A 22,032-nucleotide genomic window follows, 5' to 3' on the forward strand; every position below is an offset into this window, starting at 1 on the left:
GTTTATATGATTTTACTTGAAAAATTATGTTCATAAGGCCATATTAAAACAAATTGTGGATGGCACACTGTAATGGGGGATCTGTGGATGGCACACTGTTGTGGGGGATCTGTGGATGGCACACTGTAATGGGGGATCTGTGGATGGCACACTGTTGTGGGGGATCTGTGGATGGCACACTGTAATGGGGGATCTGTGGATGGCACACTGTAGTGGGGGATCTGTGGATGGCACACTGTAATGGGGGATCTGTGGATGGCACACTGTAATGGGGGATCTGTGGATGGCACACTGTAGTGGGGGATCTGTGGATGGCACACTGTTGTGGGGGATCTGTGGATGGCACACTGTTGTGGGGGATCTGTGGATGGCACACTGTTGTGGGGGATCTGTGGATGGCACACTGTTGTGGGGGATCTGTGGATGGCACACTGTTGTGGGGGATCTGTGGATGGCACACTGTTGTGGGGGATCTGTGGATGGCACACTGTTGTGGGGGATCTGTGGATGGCACACTGTTGTGGGGGATCTGTGGATGGCACACTGTTGTGGGGGATCTGTTGCTATATGTGTCATCCACAGATTCCCCTCCCCATAACAGCCCCGGCCCCGCCGCTCACAGCAGTAACCACCAGTAACTTTTACTTCAACTTTAAATCAGAGCATCTTTATTACCTTACAATGAAGCTCCAGTAACAGGCAGAGCGGGCGTAACGTCACTCACTCACGTGACGCGCCTGCTCCACCCACTTTATGAATGAAGCAAGTGAGTGACATTACTCCGCCGCCCGCTCTGCCTGTTACTGGAGCTTCATTGTAAGGTAATAAAGATGCTCTGATTTAAAGTTGAAGTAAAAGTTACTGGCGGTTAAGGACCTGCAGGCATAGCGCCTGACCGCCCGTGTAACGTTACATTACCCTACTTTGTGAGATTTCCCTACCTCCTAACTTCCGGTCGCATCGCTAATGACGTAAGGAGGCGTTCCTGAGTTTTGATGATCTGCGCATGCGCAAACGGACAGTTTAGGGAAAAATCTCACAGCGGAGTTCAGCTGCAGTGTACCACTGCGCATGCGCCGGAGAGCCTCAGTAGGGAAATATTACGGCCCAGTGCGCAAGCTCGGCTAACTCCTGAACATCCATCCGATCTCCGCGCCTGCGCAGTGTGGGGGTAGGGAGATCTCATGGCCATATTTTTTGTTAAATATATATATGCATGCGCAGATCGTCAAATCTCAGGAACGCCTCCTCACGTCATTAGCGGTGCGACCGGAAGTTAGGAGGTAGGGAAATCTCACGAAGTAGGGTAATGTAACGTTACACCCGCTCCCGCCCGCATAGCAACGAATCGGCCGATTATTCGATAACTGGATTAGTTGACAACTAATCCCGTTATTGAATATTATCGATAACTTCGATTAATCGTTGCAGCCCTATTCCAAAATATTATTTTTGGTTTTGCACAGTTTTGTTTTTTAATTTAATTTTTTTCTATAAATGTGGACAGTCGAATGGGTATCGCAGACCACATTTGAAGTGAATGGGTCCTATATCTGCATGCTGCGGCCCCACAAACAGATGAAACAATGGATGTTAAAAAGGGACACATAAAAAAAAAGACTAAAAAATGCACTTCACATTCAAATATTACACTATTCACACTTATTACACTTTTTTAACTGATTCTTTATTTTTTTTACCTTTTTCAATTAATATTTTTTCTTCTGTAAAATTCTTCTTTTTCCTTCTTTTTTCTTCATCAAAAAGATCTGTCATCAAAGATGGGTCCATGTTTGCCATGTTCTCTCAGGTACAACTGATAATGATAATGAAGTAAATCTTGCGACTTTTTTTCTGTCAGAAACCTATAAATGTGTGACTTTTTTTCAAAGCCACTTACTGAAGGATAAACTGCTACCGTCAAACCACATTTATCACAGTATTAAAGGACCATTAATAAATCTGACTTAGCCAAAGGTGACTTATGTAAAAGGTGGAGTAAGATGTAAGTGTAATGATGGATCTGGCCCAAAGACTTTGTGCAGCGTCGCCTACAGTGACGGCCGTGCCCCATAAGACGTCATGCAGCTGATGTATGGCTTTGGGCTGCAGATTTCACTTAGTACAAAAAGTCTCTGTGTAGTCCAGGTCTTGTGCCAAACTTTTAGTAGGTTGGCAAGAAGTAGGAGACAGATGGCTGTAGTAATGCAGGATCAGACTACGCATTGCCTGTTTGTAGTCTGTAACCATGGAGACGCGTGTCTGCAGCTCCTGTGCAGACCTGGCCGAAGAGTATTTTTATCGAAGACTGGCTTTTGTTTTAGATAAACTGGAGCAACAAAAAAATTAATGGCTGTGATGTGTTAGTGGCCCTTGTCTTATAAGAGCCCATCCCAGCGAATGATCTGGTTCATGCCAGGGTGACGGCTGCCGCAGTGATTCTTGTTCCTCCGTTGTCCGTTCAGCCTAATCCCCCGCTCTTTCAGGGATTTTAATACTGATGACCCATCCTCGGGCAGCTATTATAGAGGAGGCCGTGCTCTGTACGAGAGCAGCCTTCCATTCATCGTTTACCTGCTCGCTATCGACATCGCAGCGGTGAACAGGTGTAATTACAAGCCGTCCTATTCGTTCTAACTTATATAGCGCTGACCTCAGCGCTTTACAGACATTGACATCACACTGTCCCCAATGGGGCTCACAATCTAAGTTCCCCATCAGTCTGTCTTTAGAGTGTGGAAGGAAACCCACGCAGACACGGGGAGAACATACAAACTCCGTGCAGATGTTCTCCTTGGTTGGATTCAAACCCAGGACCCCAGTGCTAAAACCACGGAGCCACCGTGCTGCCCATGTTCTCTTTAAATCAAACAGCTGATCGACAAGCGGACAGCCCCTTTTAACGTCTTGAAAACTCCTGTGATCTGTTCTTACATTTTGGTAACCTCTTCTTCTTCCCCCATTAGTGCTCAGAGTGGGTATCTCCAGGGAACTGCCACTGCAATGCCCACAACAAGAGCAAATACTGGAAGGAGCAGAGAGACACCGCCCTGGTTGGAGTGCTGACCATATTCAACCTGGACCTCACAGAGATAGACACTGAGCTTAAGGATGGCGGTCAGTACACGTCCCTGTACCAGTAATGGTTAATGCTCTTGATGTGGCGGCGTTACTTATTTTTCCACTTTCTTTTTCCTAGGAAACCAGTTGCAGCTCTTCTTGTCGGCGTTATCGCCGGTGTACAGCAAGTACTTAGAGGGCACAATGTTGAAGTGCGACAGCGTCCAGCGGTGTGGCTGTTTCTGTCATAAAGAGAAGGTGGCTGCCTACAATTGTAACGCGTGCGCCTTGAATCACGTGCCTGTCAAACTTCACAAGTAATTACAACTTTTCTCTATTACTTGCACGTTGTTTGCTCGTTTAAAGAGGAATTCTCACCCCTCCCGACGTGTCTGCTCTAGTAACTACTTGTATCCCCCATGAAATGACAACACTGGGGCATACACGTATGACTCTATGTTGCGTCATTCCTCTGGTATTCCTGCTAGAAGTTTATGAATGAATTGACAGCTGGGTGTTAAAAGGTAACATGTATTTGTTAGTTCATTCATACCCTTCTCGTAGGAATAGTAGAGGAATGGCACAGCTTGGAATCCTAAGAATAGATGCTCCACCTTTTGTGATTTAATTTAGAATACAGTTTTTTACTAAGACATGTAAGGAGAGGAGACAGGGGAAGACACTTTTAGGCTACTTTCACACTAGCGTTTTTCTTTTCCGGTATTGAGTTCCGTCCTAGGGGCTCTACAGTCGTGGCCAAAAGTTTTGAGAATTACATAAATATTGGAATTTGGAAAAGTTGCTGCTTAAGTTTTTATAATAGTAATCTGCATATACTCCAGAATGTTATGAAGAGTGATCAGATGAATTGCATAGTCCTTCTTTGCCATGAAAATTAACTTAATCCCAAAAAAACCTTTCCACTGCATTTCATTGCTGTCATTAAAGGACCTGCTGAGATCATTTCAGTAATCGTCTTGTTAACTCAGGTGAGAATGTTGATGAGCACAAGGCTGGAGATCATTATGTCAGGCTGATTGGGTTAAAATGGCAGACTTGACATGTTAAAAGGAGGGTGATGCTTGAAATCATTGTTCTTCCATTGTTAACCATGGTGACCTGCAAAGAAACGCGTGCAGCCATCATTGCGTTGCATAAAAATGGCTTCACAGGCAAGGATATTGTGGCTACTAAGATTGCACCTCAATCAACAAGTTATAGGATCATCAAGAACTTCAAGGAAAGAGGTTCAATTCTTGTTAAGAAGGCTTCAGGGCGTCCAAGAAAGTCTAGCAAGCGCCAGGATCGTCTCCTAAAGAGGATTCAGCTGTGGGATCGGAGTGCCACCAGTGCAGAGCTTGCTCAGGAATGGCAGCAGGCAGGTGTGAGTGCATCTGCACGCACAGTGAGGCGAAGACTTTTGGAAGATGGCCTGGTGTCAAGAAGGGCAGCAAAGAAGCCACTTCTCTCCAAAAAAAACATCAGGGACAGATTGATCTTCTGCAGAAAGTTTGGTGAATGGACTGCTGAGGACGGGGGCAAAGTCATATTCTCCGATGAAGCCTCTTTCCGATTGTTTGGGGCATCTGGAAAAAGGCTTGTCCGGAGAAGAAAAGGTGAGCGCTACCATCAGTCCTGTGTCATGCCAACAGTAAAGCATCCTGAGACCATTCATGTGTGGGGTTGCTTCTCATCCAAGGGAGTGGGCTCACTCACAATTTTGCCCAAAAACACAGCCATGAATAAAGAATGGCACCAAAACACCCTCCAACAGCAACTTCTTCCAACAATCCAACAACAGTTTGGTGAAGAACAATGCATTTTCCAGCACGATGGAGCACCGTGCCATAAGGCAAAAGAGATAACTAAGTGGCTCGGGGACCAAAACGTTGACATTTTAGGTCCATGGCCTGGAAACTCCCCAGATCTTAATCCCATTGAGAACTTGTGGTCAATCCTCAAGAGGCGGGTGGACAAACAAAAACCCACTAATTCTGACAAACTCCAAGAAGTGATTATGAAAGAATGGGTTGCTATCAGTCAGGAATTGGCCCAGAAGTTGATTGAGAGCATGCCCAGTCGATTGCAGAGGTCCTGAAAAAGAAGGGCCAACACTGCAAATACTGACTCTTTGCATAAATGTCATGTAATTGTCGATAAAAGCCTTTGAAACGTATGAAGTGCGTGTAATTATATTTCTCGCCCATATTCCTTGGGGGACACAGGAAACCATGGGTATAGCTCTGCTCCCTAGGAGGCGTGACACTAAGTGAAAGCTGTAAGCCCCTCCTCCATCAGCTATACCCCTCAGCCTGGAGAAGAGACTGCCAGTTTTTGCTTAGTGTCCAAGGAGGCAAGACACCCCCTGCTTATGCAGGGTTGTTTTCCTATAATTTTTTATTTTTTGCGTTATTTGTTGTTTTAATTCGAGTTTTTTCTACTTACAGGGACAACAGAGGCGCATTAGACCCCTCTGTTTCTCCCGGGGTTGAGTTGCGCCAGTGCCGGTAATACCGCACTGCCGCCTCCCCCACAGAAGACAAGGTGGACCAGGGCAGCCTCGCTCCCCTGCGTCCCGCCAGCTCAAGGGTCGCCCGCACGCCAAGTCCCTCCCCCGGCTTCCTGCCACTGCGGTGCCAGTAGCTGAAGGGGCGACCCTGCTGGATGGATTGAGGGCGAAGACAGCGTATGGTGAGAGTGGCTGCTCCAGCCTCCCCTTCCTTCCCACTGCTGCTACATCGAGCCCCCCCCCCCCCCCCCCCCCATGGGCATATCTTACCGGCACCTTACCGGGTATCATTTGGGGGGGACTTTGTCAGGGCAAAAATTCACTTTATTAGCGGCAGGGCACGAACTCATGCCTTCAGGGACGGCTGTAGGCTGGGGGCCGTTTTTCCTTGGCACGAACAGGCGCCATAGCTGGCCGGCACTCATCCAATCTTGGGGGTTAAAATCATTTTGCCGCGCGCGCGCGGCTTTGCGTCTCTTCAGCGCGGCGAGGGGTGGGCGGAGCTTCATAGCGCTCCGCTACTTCCGGTTTCGTCGGGCTCCACATCGCATACTGCGTGGAATCCTCTCTACGTCCGATCCTGAAGCTGTTCATCCCCGTGCCGGCTGCCTCTCCTCCACAGCCTCCTTCAGTCTGCTTCCCTTGCTGCTGCCGCTTGCAGGGTCTGGTAGGACTGTTAACCCCCTCCGTGCCAGTACTGTTGTTGGGTGTAATCTCCGTTCCTTTTGTCCTGGGGTCTCCCATAAGGCAACATTTCCACCATGTCAGACCCTTCTGCAGCTGCCAAGCCTTGGTACCATGCCTGTACTGCTTGTAGGGAACCCTTTCCCCGGGGGCAGTCTGATCCGCACTGTCCTGCATGCCGAGCTCCACCGCAGCCTCAGTCGCCCGCTGTGTCGCTCCCTGCTTCCTCTGACCCGCCTGACTGGGCTAGATCCCTGTCCCAGGCCGTGGAAAGCCTCACTCATGTCGTGGGCCGCCTAATAGACAGGCCACCTACCCCGCAGGACGCTACTTTTACTGTCGCGCCCTCCGGGTCCACCGCTTCTGCCGCTGCAGCGGGTTCACTCCCTCTTAGTGACCCCTCCCGAGCTAGGCACTCTCAGAAGCGTCTTAGAGTAGAGCGAGCCTCCTCCTCGGATGCCTCCCTCTCCCCGCCACGCGTGCGCACCCAGACGAGCCTCTCCTCTCCAAAGGATTCGCTCTCTGAAGGTGAATTGGTGGTTTCAGATTTGGAAATGGACTCGGCCCTGCCGTCCAAGCTAGCCTCAGCGATGAGTCAACTCATCTCGGATATTCGTGACACCTTTAAGGTGCAGGATGACCCCCCTAGCTCTGACGCAGCTAGCGTCTCCTTTATCAGACCCAGGCAGGCCTCAAAAGTCTTTCCAATCCACTCTGATTTCTCCTCCGTGGTGTCTAAGGCTTGGGCTCGCCCGGACGCCCGTTTTGTCAATCCCAAGAAGCTGGACATTTGCTATCCATTTCCAGCCGATGTCGTGGCCACCTGGTCGTCCCCACCCAAGGTGGACCCCCCTGTGGCCCGTCTGTCAAAAAACACGGCCATCCCTGTTCCCGACGGGTCCTCTCTTCAGTCAGCGGAGGACCGTCGCATGGAGACCCTTTCCAAGGGCATTTTTGCTGCCTCCGGTTCTGCTCTCAGACCGGTTTTTGCCTCTGCTTGGGCAGGTAAAGCAATCTCTGCTTGGGGTGCGCAGCTGGAACAGGAGTTGGACTCGGACGTCCCCATCCAGGACCTACGTTCCTTGGCCCAGCTTATTATTCGGGCCGGGAATTTTGTTTGTGAGGCCTCCCTTGATGCGGGAGCCCTTATTGCACGCTCCTCCGCCCTGGCGGTTTCCGTCAGGAGGGAGCTCTGGCTGAAAGTTTGGAAAGCGGACGCTGCCTCCAAACGTTCCTTGGCGGGGCTACCGTTTGCGGGTTCCCGCCTTTTCGGGGTCCGCCTAGACGAGCTTATTTCGGAGGCCACGGGTGGTAAAAGCACCCATCTCCCTCAACCCCAAGCCAGGGGCGCCCCCCGCGGACGCCCCGGTGCGTCTCGTTTTCGGTCCTCCCGCAGGACCTCTGGGGCTCCCCCCGCAGCTGCCGCTTCGGCCCCTCCCCAGGATAAACGTAGGAAGCCGTTTTTTCGGGCACAGCCCTCCTGGCGCAGGCCGCAGGCTGCCCGCACACCCGCAGCAAAGCAATCCTCTGCCTGAAGGCGCGCCCCCACCCACCCGGGTGGGGGGCCGGCTCCTCCTTTTCAGGGACATCTGGATGGCTCACATCTCCGACGCCTGGGCTCTCGAAATTGTGTCCTCAGGATACAAAATCGAATTTGCGTCTTTCCCTCCAGATCGGTTCTTTCGCTCCCGCCCCCCGCGGGACCCGAAAAGCGCGGCTGCGTTCTCCGCGGCTGTTCAAGCCTTACTGGACAGAGGGGTGATTACCCCCGTTCCTCTAGAGGAAAGGTTCCAAGGGTTCTATTCGAACCTCTTTGTTGTTCCCAAGAAGGGAGGTTCGGTGCGGCCCATTTTGGACCTCAAAAAGCTCAACCGTTTTCTCTTCCTTCGACGGTTTCGGATGGAGTCCCTCCGTTCCGCGGTGGCTTCCCTGGAGCAGGGAGATTTCATGTCTTCCATCGATATACAGGATGCCTACCTCCATGTTCCGGTAGCCCGGTGTCACCATCGCTTCCTCCGATTCGCCGTGGGGGACCTCCACTTCCAGTTTGTCGCCCTTCCCTTTGGGCTGGCAACAGCCCCCCGGGTGTTCACCAAGGTCCTGGCCCCGGTTTTGGCCTTACTCCGTTCCAGGGGTGTTTTTCTGCTACCGTACTTGGACGATATCCTCATCAAGGCTCCGTCCCTTTCCCAAGCGGTTGCCAGCGTGGATCTCACTCTAGAGACTCTGGCGAGATTCGGTTGGGTCATCAACTTCCCCAAGTCCTCCCTTCCTCCCGCCAGACAACTGGTCTTCCTGGGAATGCTTTTAGACACGGAAGCGGCGGAGGTACGTCTTCCCTCGGAAAAACGTCTGACCCTCCGTCGGGCGATTCAGGGTCTCCTTCTCCACCGTCGACCGTCCTTCCGCTTCTGCATGCGGGTCTTGGGGCAGATGGTTGCCTGCTTCGAGGCAATCCCATTTGCGCAGTTTCACTCCCGCCCTCTCCAACGGGCGATCCTCTCCTCCTGGGACAAATCGCCGGAGTCTCTGGATCATCCCTTCCATCTATCGCCTCCGGTACGGTCATCTCTCCGCTGGTGGTTGCAGTCCCCTCTTCTGGGCAGGTCCTTTCTGCCGATCAACTGGTTGGTGGTTACAACCGATGCCAGTCTCTTGGGCTGGGGAGGCGTGTTTCCTCCCCGATCCGTCCAGGGCATTTGGTCTCCATCGGAGTCCAAACTCTCGATCAATGTCCTGGAGCTGAGAGCGGCCCTTCTGTCTCTGCGACACTGGACTCATCTGCTGAAGGGTCATCCAGTTCGTGTGCAATCGGACAACGCCACGGCCGTGGCGTACATAAACCACCAGGGGGGCACTCGCAGCGTTGCAGCAATGCGGGAGGTCACCAGCATTCTCCGTTGGGCGGAAGCCCACGTCCCGGCCCTATCTGCAATTTTTATTCCAGGGGTGGACAATTGGGCGGCGGACTTCCTCAGTCGCACCACCGTCGACCCCGGCGAGTGGTCTCTTCACCCGGAGGTGTTCGAGGCCATTTGCCTTCGTTGGGGCATACCGGACGTGGACCTCATGGCCTCAAAATTCAATCACAAGGTCCCCGCATATCTGTCCAGGGCCAGGGATCCGGGAGCCTGCGGAGCCGACGCCCTCGTTCTTCCTTGGCGAGGCTTCGCGCGCCCATACATATTCCCTCCCATCCCTCTCCTGCCCAAGGTCCTTCGGAAGATAGCGGCGGAAGGCGTCTCGGTGATTCTGGTCGCTCCGGACTGGCCCCGCCGGTCTTGGTATGCCGACCTCATGCTGCTCCTGGCAGACGCGCCCTGGCCGCTGCCCGCCAGGGAAGATCTTCTCTCTCAGGGACCGATCTTCCACCCGCGTTTAGGGTCCCTACGTTTGACGGCGTGGTTGTTGAGACCACCGTCCTGACGCGTAGGGGTTTTTCTGCGGACGTCGTCCGCACCATGATCCGCGCCCGTAAGCCGTCCTCTTCTAGGATCTATTATAGGACCTGGAGGACCTTTTTGGGGTTCTGTGCCGATCTGGGGATTCCTCCGCTCCGCTTTTCTCTCCCCACCGTTTTGTCCTTCCTGCAGAGCGGACTGGCCCAAGGGCTGGCCCTTAGTTCTTTGAAGGGTCAGGTGTCTGCGCTGTCCATTTTGTTTCAGCGCCCACTGGCCCCCCTTGGTCCTGTCAAGACCTTCCTTCAGGGTGTGGCTCACGCGGTTCCCCCGTACCGTCCTCCGGTACCGCCCTGGGACCTGAACCTGGTTCTCTCAGCGCTCCAGGCTTCCCCTTTCGAGCCCCTGCGGACGGTTTCCTTGCGACTTCTGTCCTGCAAGGTTATTTTCCTTGTAGCCGTCACCTCTCTTCGGAGGGTGTCCGAATTGGCTGCACTCTCCTGTCTGGAACCTTTCCTAGTGTTCCACCAGGACAAGGTGGTTCTTCGTCCGGTCCCTTCCTTCCTTCCTAAGGTGGTCTCCGCCTTTCATCTGAACGAGGACATCGTTCTCCCCTCTTTGTGTCCTTCCCCTTCCCACCCGCGGGAGAGGGAGCTTCATCGCCTGGACGTTGTCAGGGCGCTCAAGGTTTACCTGGAGGTAACCAGCTCTTTCAGGCGTACTGACTCGCTCTTTGTGGTTCCGGAGGGGTCGCGCAGAGGGATGGCGGCATCCAAAGTTGCTATCGCCCGTTTTGTCAAGATGGCTGTTACTGAGTCTTATCTCGCCAAGGGCAAGGTTCCGCCCCTTGGTGTTACCGCTCACTCCACTAGAGCGGTCGGGGCTTCCTGGGCTCAGAGGAATCGGGCTTCTACGGAGCAGATTTGCAAGGCGGCCACTTGGTCCTCCTTGCACACCTTCACCAAGTTCTACAGGGTGCATACTCATGCGTCGGCTGACGCTGCTTTAGGCCGTCTGGTGTTGCAGGCGGCAGTTGATTGATGCCTCTGGTGTTGGTCTAGTTTGTTCTGGTCCCTCCCTTCTGGGACTGCTCTGGAACGTCCCATGGTTTCCTGTGTCCCCCAAGGAATATGGGCGAGAAAAGGAGACTTTTGTATTACTTACCAGTAAAGTCTCTTTCTCGCTCTTCCTTGGGGGACACAGCACCCGCCCTTCATTTGGGTTACAGTTGTGGTTCCGGCTTGGTTGCCCCCGTTGGGGCTCGACAGTTCTTTTTTCCGGTTGGTGGTTATCTTTCACTACTTGGACACGCAACTGGCAGTCTCTTCTCCAGGCTGAGGGGTATAGCTGATGGAGGAGGGGCTTACAGCTTTCACTTAGTGTCACGCCTCCTAGGGAGCAGAGCTATACCCATGGTTTCCTGTGTCCCCCAAGGAAGAGCGAGAAAGAGACTTTACTGGTAAGTAATACAAAAGTCTCCTTTTCACTACATCACAGAAACAACTGAAACAAAGATCTAAAAGCAGTTTAGCAGCAAACTTTGTGAAAACTAATATTTGTGTCATTCTCATAACTTTTGGCCACGACTGTATACCGGAAAAGAACTGATCAGTTTTATCCTAATGCATTCTGAATGGAGAGTAATCCGTTCAGGATGCATCGGGATGTCTTCAGTTCAGTCTTTTTGACTGATCAGGACGGAGATAATACCGCAGCATACTACAGTATTATCTCCGGCCAAAAAAACTGAACACTTGCCATAGGAATGTATTAGTGCCAGATCCGGCATTCAAAATACCGGAATGCCGAATCCGTGCGCAGACCAAAAAAAAAAGTGAAAAAAAAAATCTAAACTGATCCGTTTGTGCGTATGACAGACGGATCCGTTCTTGCGATGCATTTGTAAGACGGATCAGGATCCTGATCCGTCTTAAAATGCAATCAGTTGGCATATGTTTTGCCGGATCACTATGCCGCAAGTGTGAAAGTAGCCTTAATTGATGGGCTTTTAACCCCTTCCTCACCACAAGGTAATTGTATGTTGTGATTTGGACTAACTTCCAGCACCTTCACCTTTTGACTCGGGAGTTAAACGCACAGCTTGCCTTTATGTGCTACTCGCAGGCAATATTGCTTTGGTTTACAGCGTGTACCAATGTGTGACAGAAGTGGGCAAACACTGGCATTAAAGAGTACCTAATCACTGTATCAGATTTTGTTTTGATTGATGAAAATTTGGATGCTGAGACCCCTATTAATCACAAAAGTGAGGAGCGCTCTGGATCAGGTTTTCATTAAAGGGGTTTTCCAAGTTTATTTATTTTTTGTTCTTTGTATGTTTCTAACTAAGCAAATGTAAGGGGTTTTTCAATTCACTTCATCTGCAGTGGCCCCTTTCTCATATTTCACTGAGGGTCACATGACCTGTGATGTCGGCTTCTGTCCCTGCTCTGATGGCTTTTGGTGCACGGAACGTTACCCTGAAGGCTGTGCTGGTTGGAGCGACAAGCCACGCCCCCTGCACTGACCGATCTGCTGGTCACACCCACCCTGCACTGCCCAATCTGCTGGCTGAGCTGTCTGCCGTCCCCTCCCACTGTAAGTTTCTCCCATCTGCACACAGAATATTTGGAGCTCAGCCAGGGTGACCATTGTGTTCTTGCTCACCTCTCTTACCAAGGCCCTTCCTCCTGATTACCTACTTTGGTGGGGCGGCAGCGCTAGGAAGAGTCCTGGTTGTTCCAAGTGTCTTCCATTTAAGAATTATGGAAGCCACTGTGCTCCTGGGAACTTTCAGTGCAGCAGAAATGTTTTTGTTCCCTTCTCCAGATCTGTGCCTCCACACACTCCTGTCTCTGAGCTCTACAGGCAGTTCTTTCCTCATCATTGCTGGTTTTTGCTCTGATCTGCAGTTGTGAGATCTTATATTGACAGGGCCCTTGTCCAGCCAGCTGAATTTACCACATGCGAGCCCAAACAAGGTGTAGAAACATCTCAGAGATGATCCAGAGCCAAATGTCATGTGTCATAGCAATTTTAATAAATGTGCACACCTTTCTAAAACTCTATTTTCCTTTTCTCATTATGGGGTACTGAGTTCAGATTGATGGGGGAAGGGGGGGGGGGGTTAAACTTTATTTTTATTGTTTTTCACATTTTGTTATGTTGCTCCTTGTGCTAAAATAATCAAAGGGTCTACAGACATTTTGAATGGCGTCATTGAAAACACTTTTCCTGCAGCACACAAGCCCTCCGTTTGTGGCTCTTGAAATGCGACAGGGAAGGCCAAAAAACTGACCAATCCTCAAAGGGTTAATTCACTGAACGTCGCAAGCCTTTAAAACAAAATCCGTGTCAAGGTTTGTTATCTGAGAGAGAGGATCTGTGACTGCTCCTGTGGAAGTGGCGTCATGCTATGTTTGACTCCACATTTCTGTACGCCGCCGGTCCCTGGAGCCGTATAGCTGGTATTATGTGGTGTTATGGCGCCACCTTGTGGCACAGCGATGGTGACTATTTTGATCAGTGACTTCACCGCTGCCTCGTCTGTTTCTTGCTTCCTTTACAGTTACTCTGAAGTTCATAAGACGGTGACTGATAATTTAAACCAAGTCAATGAGGAGAGGCCTAAGGCCGCGGCAGTGATGTTACTTGGCACAGCCAGAGAGCTGGTATTTCATAAGGCACTAGCGAAGTAAGTGCTGCCTGTTACCATGAGGATTTGCAGAAAGCTGTCATGTTATCTGGTTGATATGATTGGTCATTGCACTACATGGGTTTCATTTGCCGAGGTATCTATTTTCTTTGCCCCTGGGGTCTGAAGATGGTTTTTGCCCATACATCACCCATTCCCACAAGTCCATGTTTAAAGGGGTATTCTGACATTTTTATACTGATGATCTATCCTCAGGATAGGTCATCAGTATCTGATCAGTGGAGGTCTGACACCTGGGACCCCCGCCAATCAGCTGCTTGAGAAAGCATCGGTGTTCCTGTGAGCACCGTGGCCTTCTCTCTGCTTTTCCCAGGCCAGTGACGGCACATTCAAAGTTCACATGGCCTAGGTGCAGATCAGTCTCATTCAAGTGAATGGGGCTAAGTGCAATACCAAGCACGGCCACTATACAATGTACATCACTGTGCTCGGAATGCTATGAGAAGGCAGCGTCGCTCACGGTGCCTTCTCAAAACAACTGGGTGTCGGACCCCCACCAATCAGATACCGATGACCTATCCTGAGGATAACCCATCATATAAAAATGTCGGAAAACCCTTTTAAGAGCTGCCAGACTCTTAGTATTCTAGATCTCCTCTTCGAGTGGGGGGGATGAAGAATTGCTGTACTGTGTATTTAAAATCTACACCACAGATTTCTTTTTTCCCTGCAGTGTCGATGAGATTGGTCACTTTGCTGCTCTGTTGCAAATTTTCCATCCGTAAATCCAGACAGAAAATGTGCAGCATATCTGCAATGTGTGAACCTAATAATAATAATTTGTATGGAGCTAATGTGTTCCTACAGGTCCATTCACACATCTGTAAGTGTTTTGCGGATCCCCAAAACACGGACTCCGGCAATGTGCATTCTGCAATTTGCGGACCGCACATAATAGGAAATGCCTAATCTTGTCCGTAATTGTGCACAAGAATAGGACATGTTCTATTTTTTTTTTTTAATGGATCTGTGGATGCGGTTCTGCAGATGCGGATCTGCGGATGCGGACAGCACATTACGGCCCCATTGTAAATGAATGGGTCTGCACCCGTTCCGCAAAATTGCGAAACGGATGCGGACCTATTTTGCGGACGTGTGAATGGACCCTAAGGATAAGCAGGTGTCTCTTCATCTGTGGGTCAGGAAAGCTCTTCATGTTTTTCTGTCATTGTGTCCTGCTGTCTATTAACATGTCATTCTCCTTCCTCATTCATAGTCTGGTTACCTTGAATGATCCACTTGCAAATATTAAAGCGTCATCTGCCAACTTGATGAGTAGGTAAGTATGATGAGAGTGTATGTGTTTATTACAGCTTGTTTAAGGCCCAAAGGCTTCTAACCGTGTTCATTTTGATGGACTTTGTTGGGTAATTTTATAGCTGTGTCTGTATTAGGCTTCATTTACACACTGATATTTGCTCTGGGGGAAAAAATGGCAGTAAAAACATCTGCTTTTTTAATTGGTGTTTGGCTTTTTTCCCAGTAGATTTGCACACACACCCCAACCCCCCATAGAGGAGATGAGTCTGACAAGCACCATTGCTTCAATATGCTGAATTAAACATAATAAGTATAAATACAATAATATAACATGGAAATAACACTACTGGAAAAAAAAAAGACCTATTTTTTTGTTTTATGACTTATATTTTATACCTCTTATTTATATACATACTGTATGTATTCTACAAAAAAGAACATAGGACTTTAACACTACAAAAGCTTGTAAAAAAAAAAATATATTCTGATTATAATTGAAAACTACAATTAAAAGAATATTAAAATAAAACCCTGTCATCTAACCTGAAAAAAAAAAAACTTAAAAGGCACAAGAAAATGATGGGGGGGGGGGACATTTATCAAACTCTGTACTGCAGAAAACTTGCACACGCCATGCTAAGCGCAGGATTCTGTCCCCCTGAGAGTCGGTATAATGTCCTGGCCTACATTATACATGCATCCCAGGAACCATAACTCTTTTTTTTTTCTTCATCTTTCCACCTATGTAGCAATGTGTAGGCATGTTGTTTTTTTTTTTTTTTTTTTTTACAACCATTTTGGCGTACATATAAATGATCAATTAAATTTTTCTTGGGGGTGGAGTGATGTAAAAGCACTTTTTCCTCCCATGAGAAATTGAAGCATAAAATATACATTTTTGCTAATGCTATAATTGTAACCACACGTACAATAACATTATTTAGAGAATAATTTTAAAAGCATAAAAAAAGTGGCGGAATAATTATATATATATTTTTTTCGTTTTTGCTGCCAAAAAGTACGTAAAGATTTAAGGGGTTGTCCAGTTTCAGGAAGAAAGCTAATAACACGGGACCCACCTGAAATAAAGTAGCGATCAGCCAGGATGTGTCGGCTGCATCAAATGGTTATCCTCTTACGCACAACTGAGGCCACCGATTGGCTGGCGCAGTTGCGTATTGTCGATGTGCCCAGTAATGCTCTGAATGGAATCTCCATTGTGTCTTTTTAGAATTGTGACCACTCTACAAAGGCTGCTGGTCTTGAATGATTACCCAAAGACTCTCTATGACAAGTTTGTCAGCTTCTTCCAGTCTCTTCCGCTCCCCCCACACTTATACAGTTTCACATCCAGGTAAGCCTGTCTCTTTGTGCGCTAGATACGGCCCGTAGAGATGAAACCTCACTGAGATTGCCGTGTGGTTTTCGGCTGCCGGTGAGCACGTGGCACACTACCGGTGTCATTGGCACATGAGTCTCTTTGGCTGTGTGCATTTAACGGTAAACATGTGGCATCAGAAAACTCATTGCTTTTTGCTGTTAACGTGCAGGTAGTAATAGAGGGGATGGGATACGTGCCTCCGCCCCGTCCACAAGATACAGCAGAGCTACATGTGCTGCACACAAATTGTACAGAACTTCTTTAGAGATTATTTTTATTTATTTTTTTAAATCCTGTTTTTCTTTCTGAATGTCTCTAGCCTTATTTGTAATTCAGTTTCTTTTACTTGCATGTAGTTTTAGTTTGTGTCTTCTGCTGCTGATGTGAAAATGTATTTTCCACCAGCCTGAACGTCATCCGATGGGACAACTGGTTACTGACGTCTGTGTTGGCCGGTCAGAACCTGACAGGGACCCGTACAAACAAAGGCAAGAAGGAATGCCTGTGGGAACCAATGCCCGTGGTCCAGTCCAGGGTGAAGAAGCTTGAAGACGAGAAGAGGTTTGTACTCGCGAAGGCAGCGCCTGTTCGAATGCCTTTTTAAAACATTTGGAGTTGATAGAGGGGGTCCCCGCTCAGTACCCCCCTCTACGAGCCAGGGCACAGAATGGCTTCTGTTTTGGCATGCTCGAGCCTACAGTGTATTGCACTTCAATTGCTGTTATGTATCGTTACATTTTCCCTGCGGGGTGCAAGGAGCTGATCATCCCGAGGGGCTGTATTCTGAAATGCGTCATCTCTGATGGATCAGCAGTTATAATTGGTCTGAGTTGTCTTCTTTGAACAACTACTGTACATATTTCATCATATTAATGTATTAGATGGAAGTCCTCTGATCTAAGGACCCCCACCTGCCTGCACCCGTCTGCTGGTCTATGCATTACACTGATGATCCATTCATTCCCATGGGCTCATGCTTACAGGGTTTATATAGTTCTTTAAAACTGATCATCTGCTCTTAAAGGGGTTGCCTCGCTCTAGCAAGTGGCATTCATCACGTAGAGAAAGTGAATACAAGGCACTTACTAATGTATTGTGATTGTCCATAATACACTGCTTGCATTTAGTAGTGGCTGTGCCTGGTATTACTTTTCACTAAAGCTTCATCTAATGCAGGTGCATTGAGCTGTGATACCAGGAATATCCACTGCAAAAACCAAGAAGAAGCTCTGTGAGCTCCATGGCCCCTTCTAACAGCTGCTCGGTGGGAGAGACCAGTCCCCACACATCTAAAACTGCTGGTCTAGCCTAAGGCTATGCCCTAAATATTAAATAACCAGATAAGCCCTTTAATTATCACAGTGGGAACCCTCGCTCATATTGCATCAGCTTTAATATAAACTATATGACTTATTCTGCACAGACTCGAGTCCTGGCCGATAAATCACCCAACTTTTCTTACCTCTAGTTACAGGCAGTTGGTGCGCTACCTGAATGCCGTGCGGTGCCCCGAATACACCAGGTAAATCTCGCCCTCACGTCTGGCGTCACCAAGTTCTTCGGAGTGTCATCCATATTCCACTTTTCTCTAAACTGCTCCCCTCCATATTGCAGCCTGAAGATCCTGAAGCAGAAATTGTGTTTTTACACGTGTAAATACGGAGACTTCTTTTTAGCCGCCAATACTCTCATGGTAACGAAGCGGATTGAGGGCAACTACTGCAAGTTCTTTACTCCCCAACTCTTCGAGTTTCACCTCCTCATGCTGCGAACAAGGAGTTGCCCCCCTGGAAATGAGCTTGTAATGTCAGATGTCTGGGTCCCGATAAAAAGTGAGTGATTTAAAGCTAGCTGAGTCCATTATCTATTCCTGGTGCTTACATCCAGAGGTGACTGACAACCTCGCCTTGCAGACCTTGTAATGACCCCCCCCCCCCCCCCCCCCCCCCCCCCCCCGTAATGAAGATGCCTAGCATATAGAAGGTTTTTGTGGATGCAGTGTGGCGCCCCTAGTGGCTGTGCAGTAATTTTCAAAGCAATCCTAGAAATCTGTACATGTGTAAACAAGCACACGTCGCTGTAAAAGATAGGAATATTTCATTTCCTGCAAACGTTTTATCACTTGACATCTGAGCTTTGATGTGCACAGCCTGCGTATAAATCCAACAAACGCCTGTAACATTTTACTCTGTTCACATCACCTCTGAATCTTCCGAATGTTTACTTCCAAGGACCTATGCTACAGTGTAGGCATAGTGTCATGTACATTCCCTTTTACTACTGTGCGGTATACGTTTTTTTTTTTTGTTTTGTTTTTTTCGTGGGATGCCTCTGTATCGAAAAAAGGAAAGTCGACTGTTTTTCTTTAAATTAGATGTTGGCCAACTTGACAGGGGCCAATGGAGACTTTACATTGTGTGAATGGAGCTCTATGGATATGTATGATGTATACGCCAGGAACAGAGCCTTACAGAAAATCAATTTTGCGGCCAGATCTACCGCTCGAGGCTCGACTAAAATGAAAATGGAGCTGTAATTTGTTGCTGGGTCGGGTTAGACCGTTTTGATGAACGACATGGAGTGTGTACACAGAAATACTCCTGACCCCACTCCTTGTATTCGTATTGCTGGCAGCATTGTTGCCCTCTACTAATGTTTCTTTTGACGTATTTTCTTAGGTTCGCCTTTGAGGAAGGGGACTTTGGTACGGACTGCACTTAAAATACTTTTCTGTAATGACCACCTATTTCACGAGGTGAGTGATTTTAGTGTTCATAGCCCCATCGGCAATTCACTAGAAGTTATATGTGGTGCAAAGAAGTAGGTATACAACCTGCACACACACTCCGCAGTCTGAAATGGCTGATAACCACCAGCAATAATATATCCAGCTGCAAGTCGGGCCCAGTTCACACTGATGATGCAGCACAGACTGCCCAGTGTTCATGCTGCACGCAGGCTGGATCTCCAAGGCAAATCTCCTCTTTTACTGGGCAGCCTGCATTCCGTCTCCTCTCCTTCAGGATGATCAAAATGAACACCATTATCACTCCATAGTAGTATTTTTGCATGTAGCTTAAGATACATATTGAAGGATTATTGCTAGGATATGCCATCACTTTTGTGGGGGTCCAACGTCTGGGACCCCACTGATCCCGAGAACAAAGCAGCGCTTGGCCTGCTGGCTGTGCATGGAACTGCAGCACGGTCTTTCGAGTGAATGGGAACGGCTGTAGTTCCCTGCGTGACTGGTGGCTGGGCAGGGAAGAACAGCGAAGGGGATGCAGTGCTGGTCTCAGTGTTGCAAACTCTTCAATCGATTATCAGTGCATGTCCAAACTCTGAGACCCTAGCAGTCTGTCACTTTATAATATTGAATTGCCTTTTAATATACATGTTTGCATTGCTGTTATTGATGTATTGTAGCCAAAGTGCTGGAGCGCTCTTGTCAGAACCTGGTGCACAAGTGAAATGTTGTCACATGAAGGAAAGCTGCAGCCACAGTGTGTGTACGATCCTGACCTAGTGTTTAAGCAGGTAAGTCGTGGTGTGTAAGACATCAGAAAATCCCCAATGTCCATCCAGTGACATGAAGTACTTAGAGGACAGACTGTGGTGATAGAGACTGTATACACGTGCTGCTGCTCATTATCCACATCCCCACCTCCTTCGTACTTCATGTCTCCCCATGAACTCCATTCCTACAGGGATTCAGCAGAAGATGTTATCATCTGTATTCAGGACCATAATCCCTGACAAGCAGAGAGGAGGATGAGGCAGCATTATGGTGAAGTAACTTGTCCTCCTGTGTGATTAGGACAGGTTTTGTGTGTACTAATAGGACGGTGGCCATGTTCTCCTAATGATTGCCCCCTAGACAAAACGAGCCGTTATATCTAATGAAAGGATTATTTTTTTTAATAAAGTAACATTTAAGTATTTTAATTTTATGTAATTCCTGGAGAACCCCTTTAAAAAATGGGAAAACTTTTAGTGACACACACTTGCAAACTCCAGAAATAGAAAATCTAATGACTCCATTCCAACACTCAAAATGGTATAATGTAGAAAAATGAAAAGGGCACCCTAGGGAAACTAAATATTTTGTTAATATTATGTCGTCAGCGCATAATGTAATTTTGTGTTCTCTTGTGCCTATTTTAATACCTATTATTTGTGAGTTTATACGAATTGTTTCTGCTAGGGGTTCCATTAGTAATGCAAAAATTAAAGGAGAGAGGGGGCATCCTTGTCTTGTACCGTTCCTAATATTGAGAGATTCTGAAAGATAACCGGAGGAATAGACTTTTCCTGAGGGATTGGAATATAATGCCATAATGGTGGAATTTATGTGGTCAGTTAATCCAAATTTGTGTAATACAGATTCTAGATAGCCCCAAGTGTATCCTGTCGAATGCTTTTTCGGCGTCTAATGATAGGAAGAAGGAAGGGATATTTAGTGTTTTACAATGTTGTATGAGGTTTATTATTCTACGTGTGGCGTCAAAGGTTTGTCTTCCTTTTAATAAAACCTACTTGGTCTTGGTTTATTATCAAGGGAAGAATATAAAGTAATCTATTTGCTATCATTTTTGCATATATTTTAATGTCCGTGTTTAATAGAGAAATTGGGCGAAAGTTAGATGGTGTAGTAGGTTCTTTTCCTGCTTTGGGTAGGGTTATGATTGTTGCTGTTAACATTTCTTTTGGGAAGGATTTTATTTCAGCGGCTAAATTAAATATTGTTTCTAAGGGTACTTTCACACTTGCGGCAGGACGGATCCGACATGCTGTTCACCATGTCGGATCCGTCCTGCGGCTATTTCGCCGTGCCCCCGGGCCGCCGCTCCGTCCCCATTGACTATAATGGGGACGGGGGCGGAGCTCCGGCGCAGCACGGCGGTGCACGGCGAAAGCCGGCGGACTAAAATTACTGCATGTCAGGTTTTTTAGTCTAGCGGCTTTCGCCGTGCTGCGCCGGAGCTCCGCCCCCGTCCCCATTATAGTCAATGAGGACGGAGCGGCGGCTCGGGGGCACGGCGAAATAGCCGAAGGACGGATCCGACATGGTGAACAGCATGTCGGATAAGTCCTGCCGCAAGTGTGAAACTAGCCTAAATTGGGTGTTAATTCTTCTGCAAATATTTTATAGTATCTACTAGTGAGGCCATCTGGTCCTGGTGATTTGCCTAGTTTTAATTGTTTAATAGCATTTTAGGATTTCTGTTTTATTGGATGGCGTATGAATATAGCGGAGTTGTTCATCATTTATTTTTGGTAAATTGATAGATTTCAGAAAGTTTGTAATGTCAGTGATATTTGGTTGAATGATGTTTGGCTCATTTTTTAAGGTTGTATAGTGAGGAATAGTAATCTTTGAACTTTTCGACTATCTGTTGCGGGTTTATTATTTTTTGGTTGTTTTCTGTCACTAGGTAGGCTATCCTTTTGTTTGGCTTCTCTTGTTTTAGCTTGTCTTGCAATAAATTTTCCAGGTTTATTATTATGATTATAGAAGTTCATTTTGTTATCTAGTAATATGTTTCCGTATTGGTTGGCGAGAGCCTGTTGCAGATCTAATCTGAGTTTTTTCCCTATATTTTCAGAATCAATTTGTTTAGGTTTTTGTTTATTTTTGTTTTCAAGATTTTTTAACTCTTGGGTAATACGTGTGATTTCTCATTTTTTAAGTTTATTTATATGTGCTGTTGTTTGGATGAATATTCCACGCATTACTGCCTTATGTGCGTTCCGTATTGAAAAGGGGTTGCAGTCTGATTAGTTGTTACTGGCGAAGTATTCTTTTAGGGAGGATTTATGTTTATTTATATATTCTGGGTGATTTATAATATAATCTTGTAGGCGCAGATGGGCCTAGATGATCTTTAATTTGTATTAAAGTTGGTGCGTGATCTGACCAAATCTGCGCCACCAAACGCTCCAAGAGACGTACTGACCAGAATACACTTCTACCATATAAAAGAAAGAATTGTTCATTTTTTATGTTGGCCTGACACCTGCTGTC

General features: G+C 47.7%; 1 protein-coding gene across 1 annotated transcript in view; it reads left to right on the forward strand.

Moving 5' to 3' along the window:
• LOC121008281 overlaps positions 1-22,032 on the forward strand; it is a 42,061-nt gene that overhangs the window by 3,667 nt on the left and 16,362 nt on the right. Inside the window, exons 5-14 of the mRNA XM_040440727.1 lie at positions 2,967-3,117; positions 3,200-3,377; positions 13,220-13,345; positions 14,583-14,645; positions 15,858-15,980; positions 16,413-16,568; positions 17,476-17,529; positions 17,622-17,839; positions 18,686-18,762; positions 19,434-19,544. Coding sequence (XP_040296661.1) covers positions 2,967-3,117; positions 3,200-3,377; positions 13,220-13,345; positions 14,583-14,645; positions 15,858-15,980; positions 16,413-16,568; positions 17,476-17,529; positions 17,622-17,839; positions 18,686-18,762; positions 19,434-19,544 — 1,257 coding nt within the window. The remainder of the gene's footprint in view (positions 1-2,966; positions 3,118-3,199; positions 3,378-13,219; positions 13,346-14,582; positions 14,646-15,857; positions 15,981-16,412; positions 16,569-17,475; positions 17,530-17,621; positions 17,840-18,685; positions 18,763-19,433; positions 19,545-22,032) is intronic.

This window comes from Bufo bufo, chromosome 7 (assembly GCF_905171765.1).
Source record: "Bufo bufo chromosome 7, aBufBuf1.1, whole genome shotgun sequence".
NCBI classification, from domain to species: Eukaryota; Metazoa; Chordata; class Amphibia; order Anura; family Bufonidae; genus Bufo; species Bufo bufo.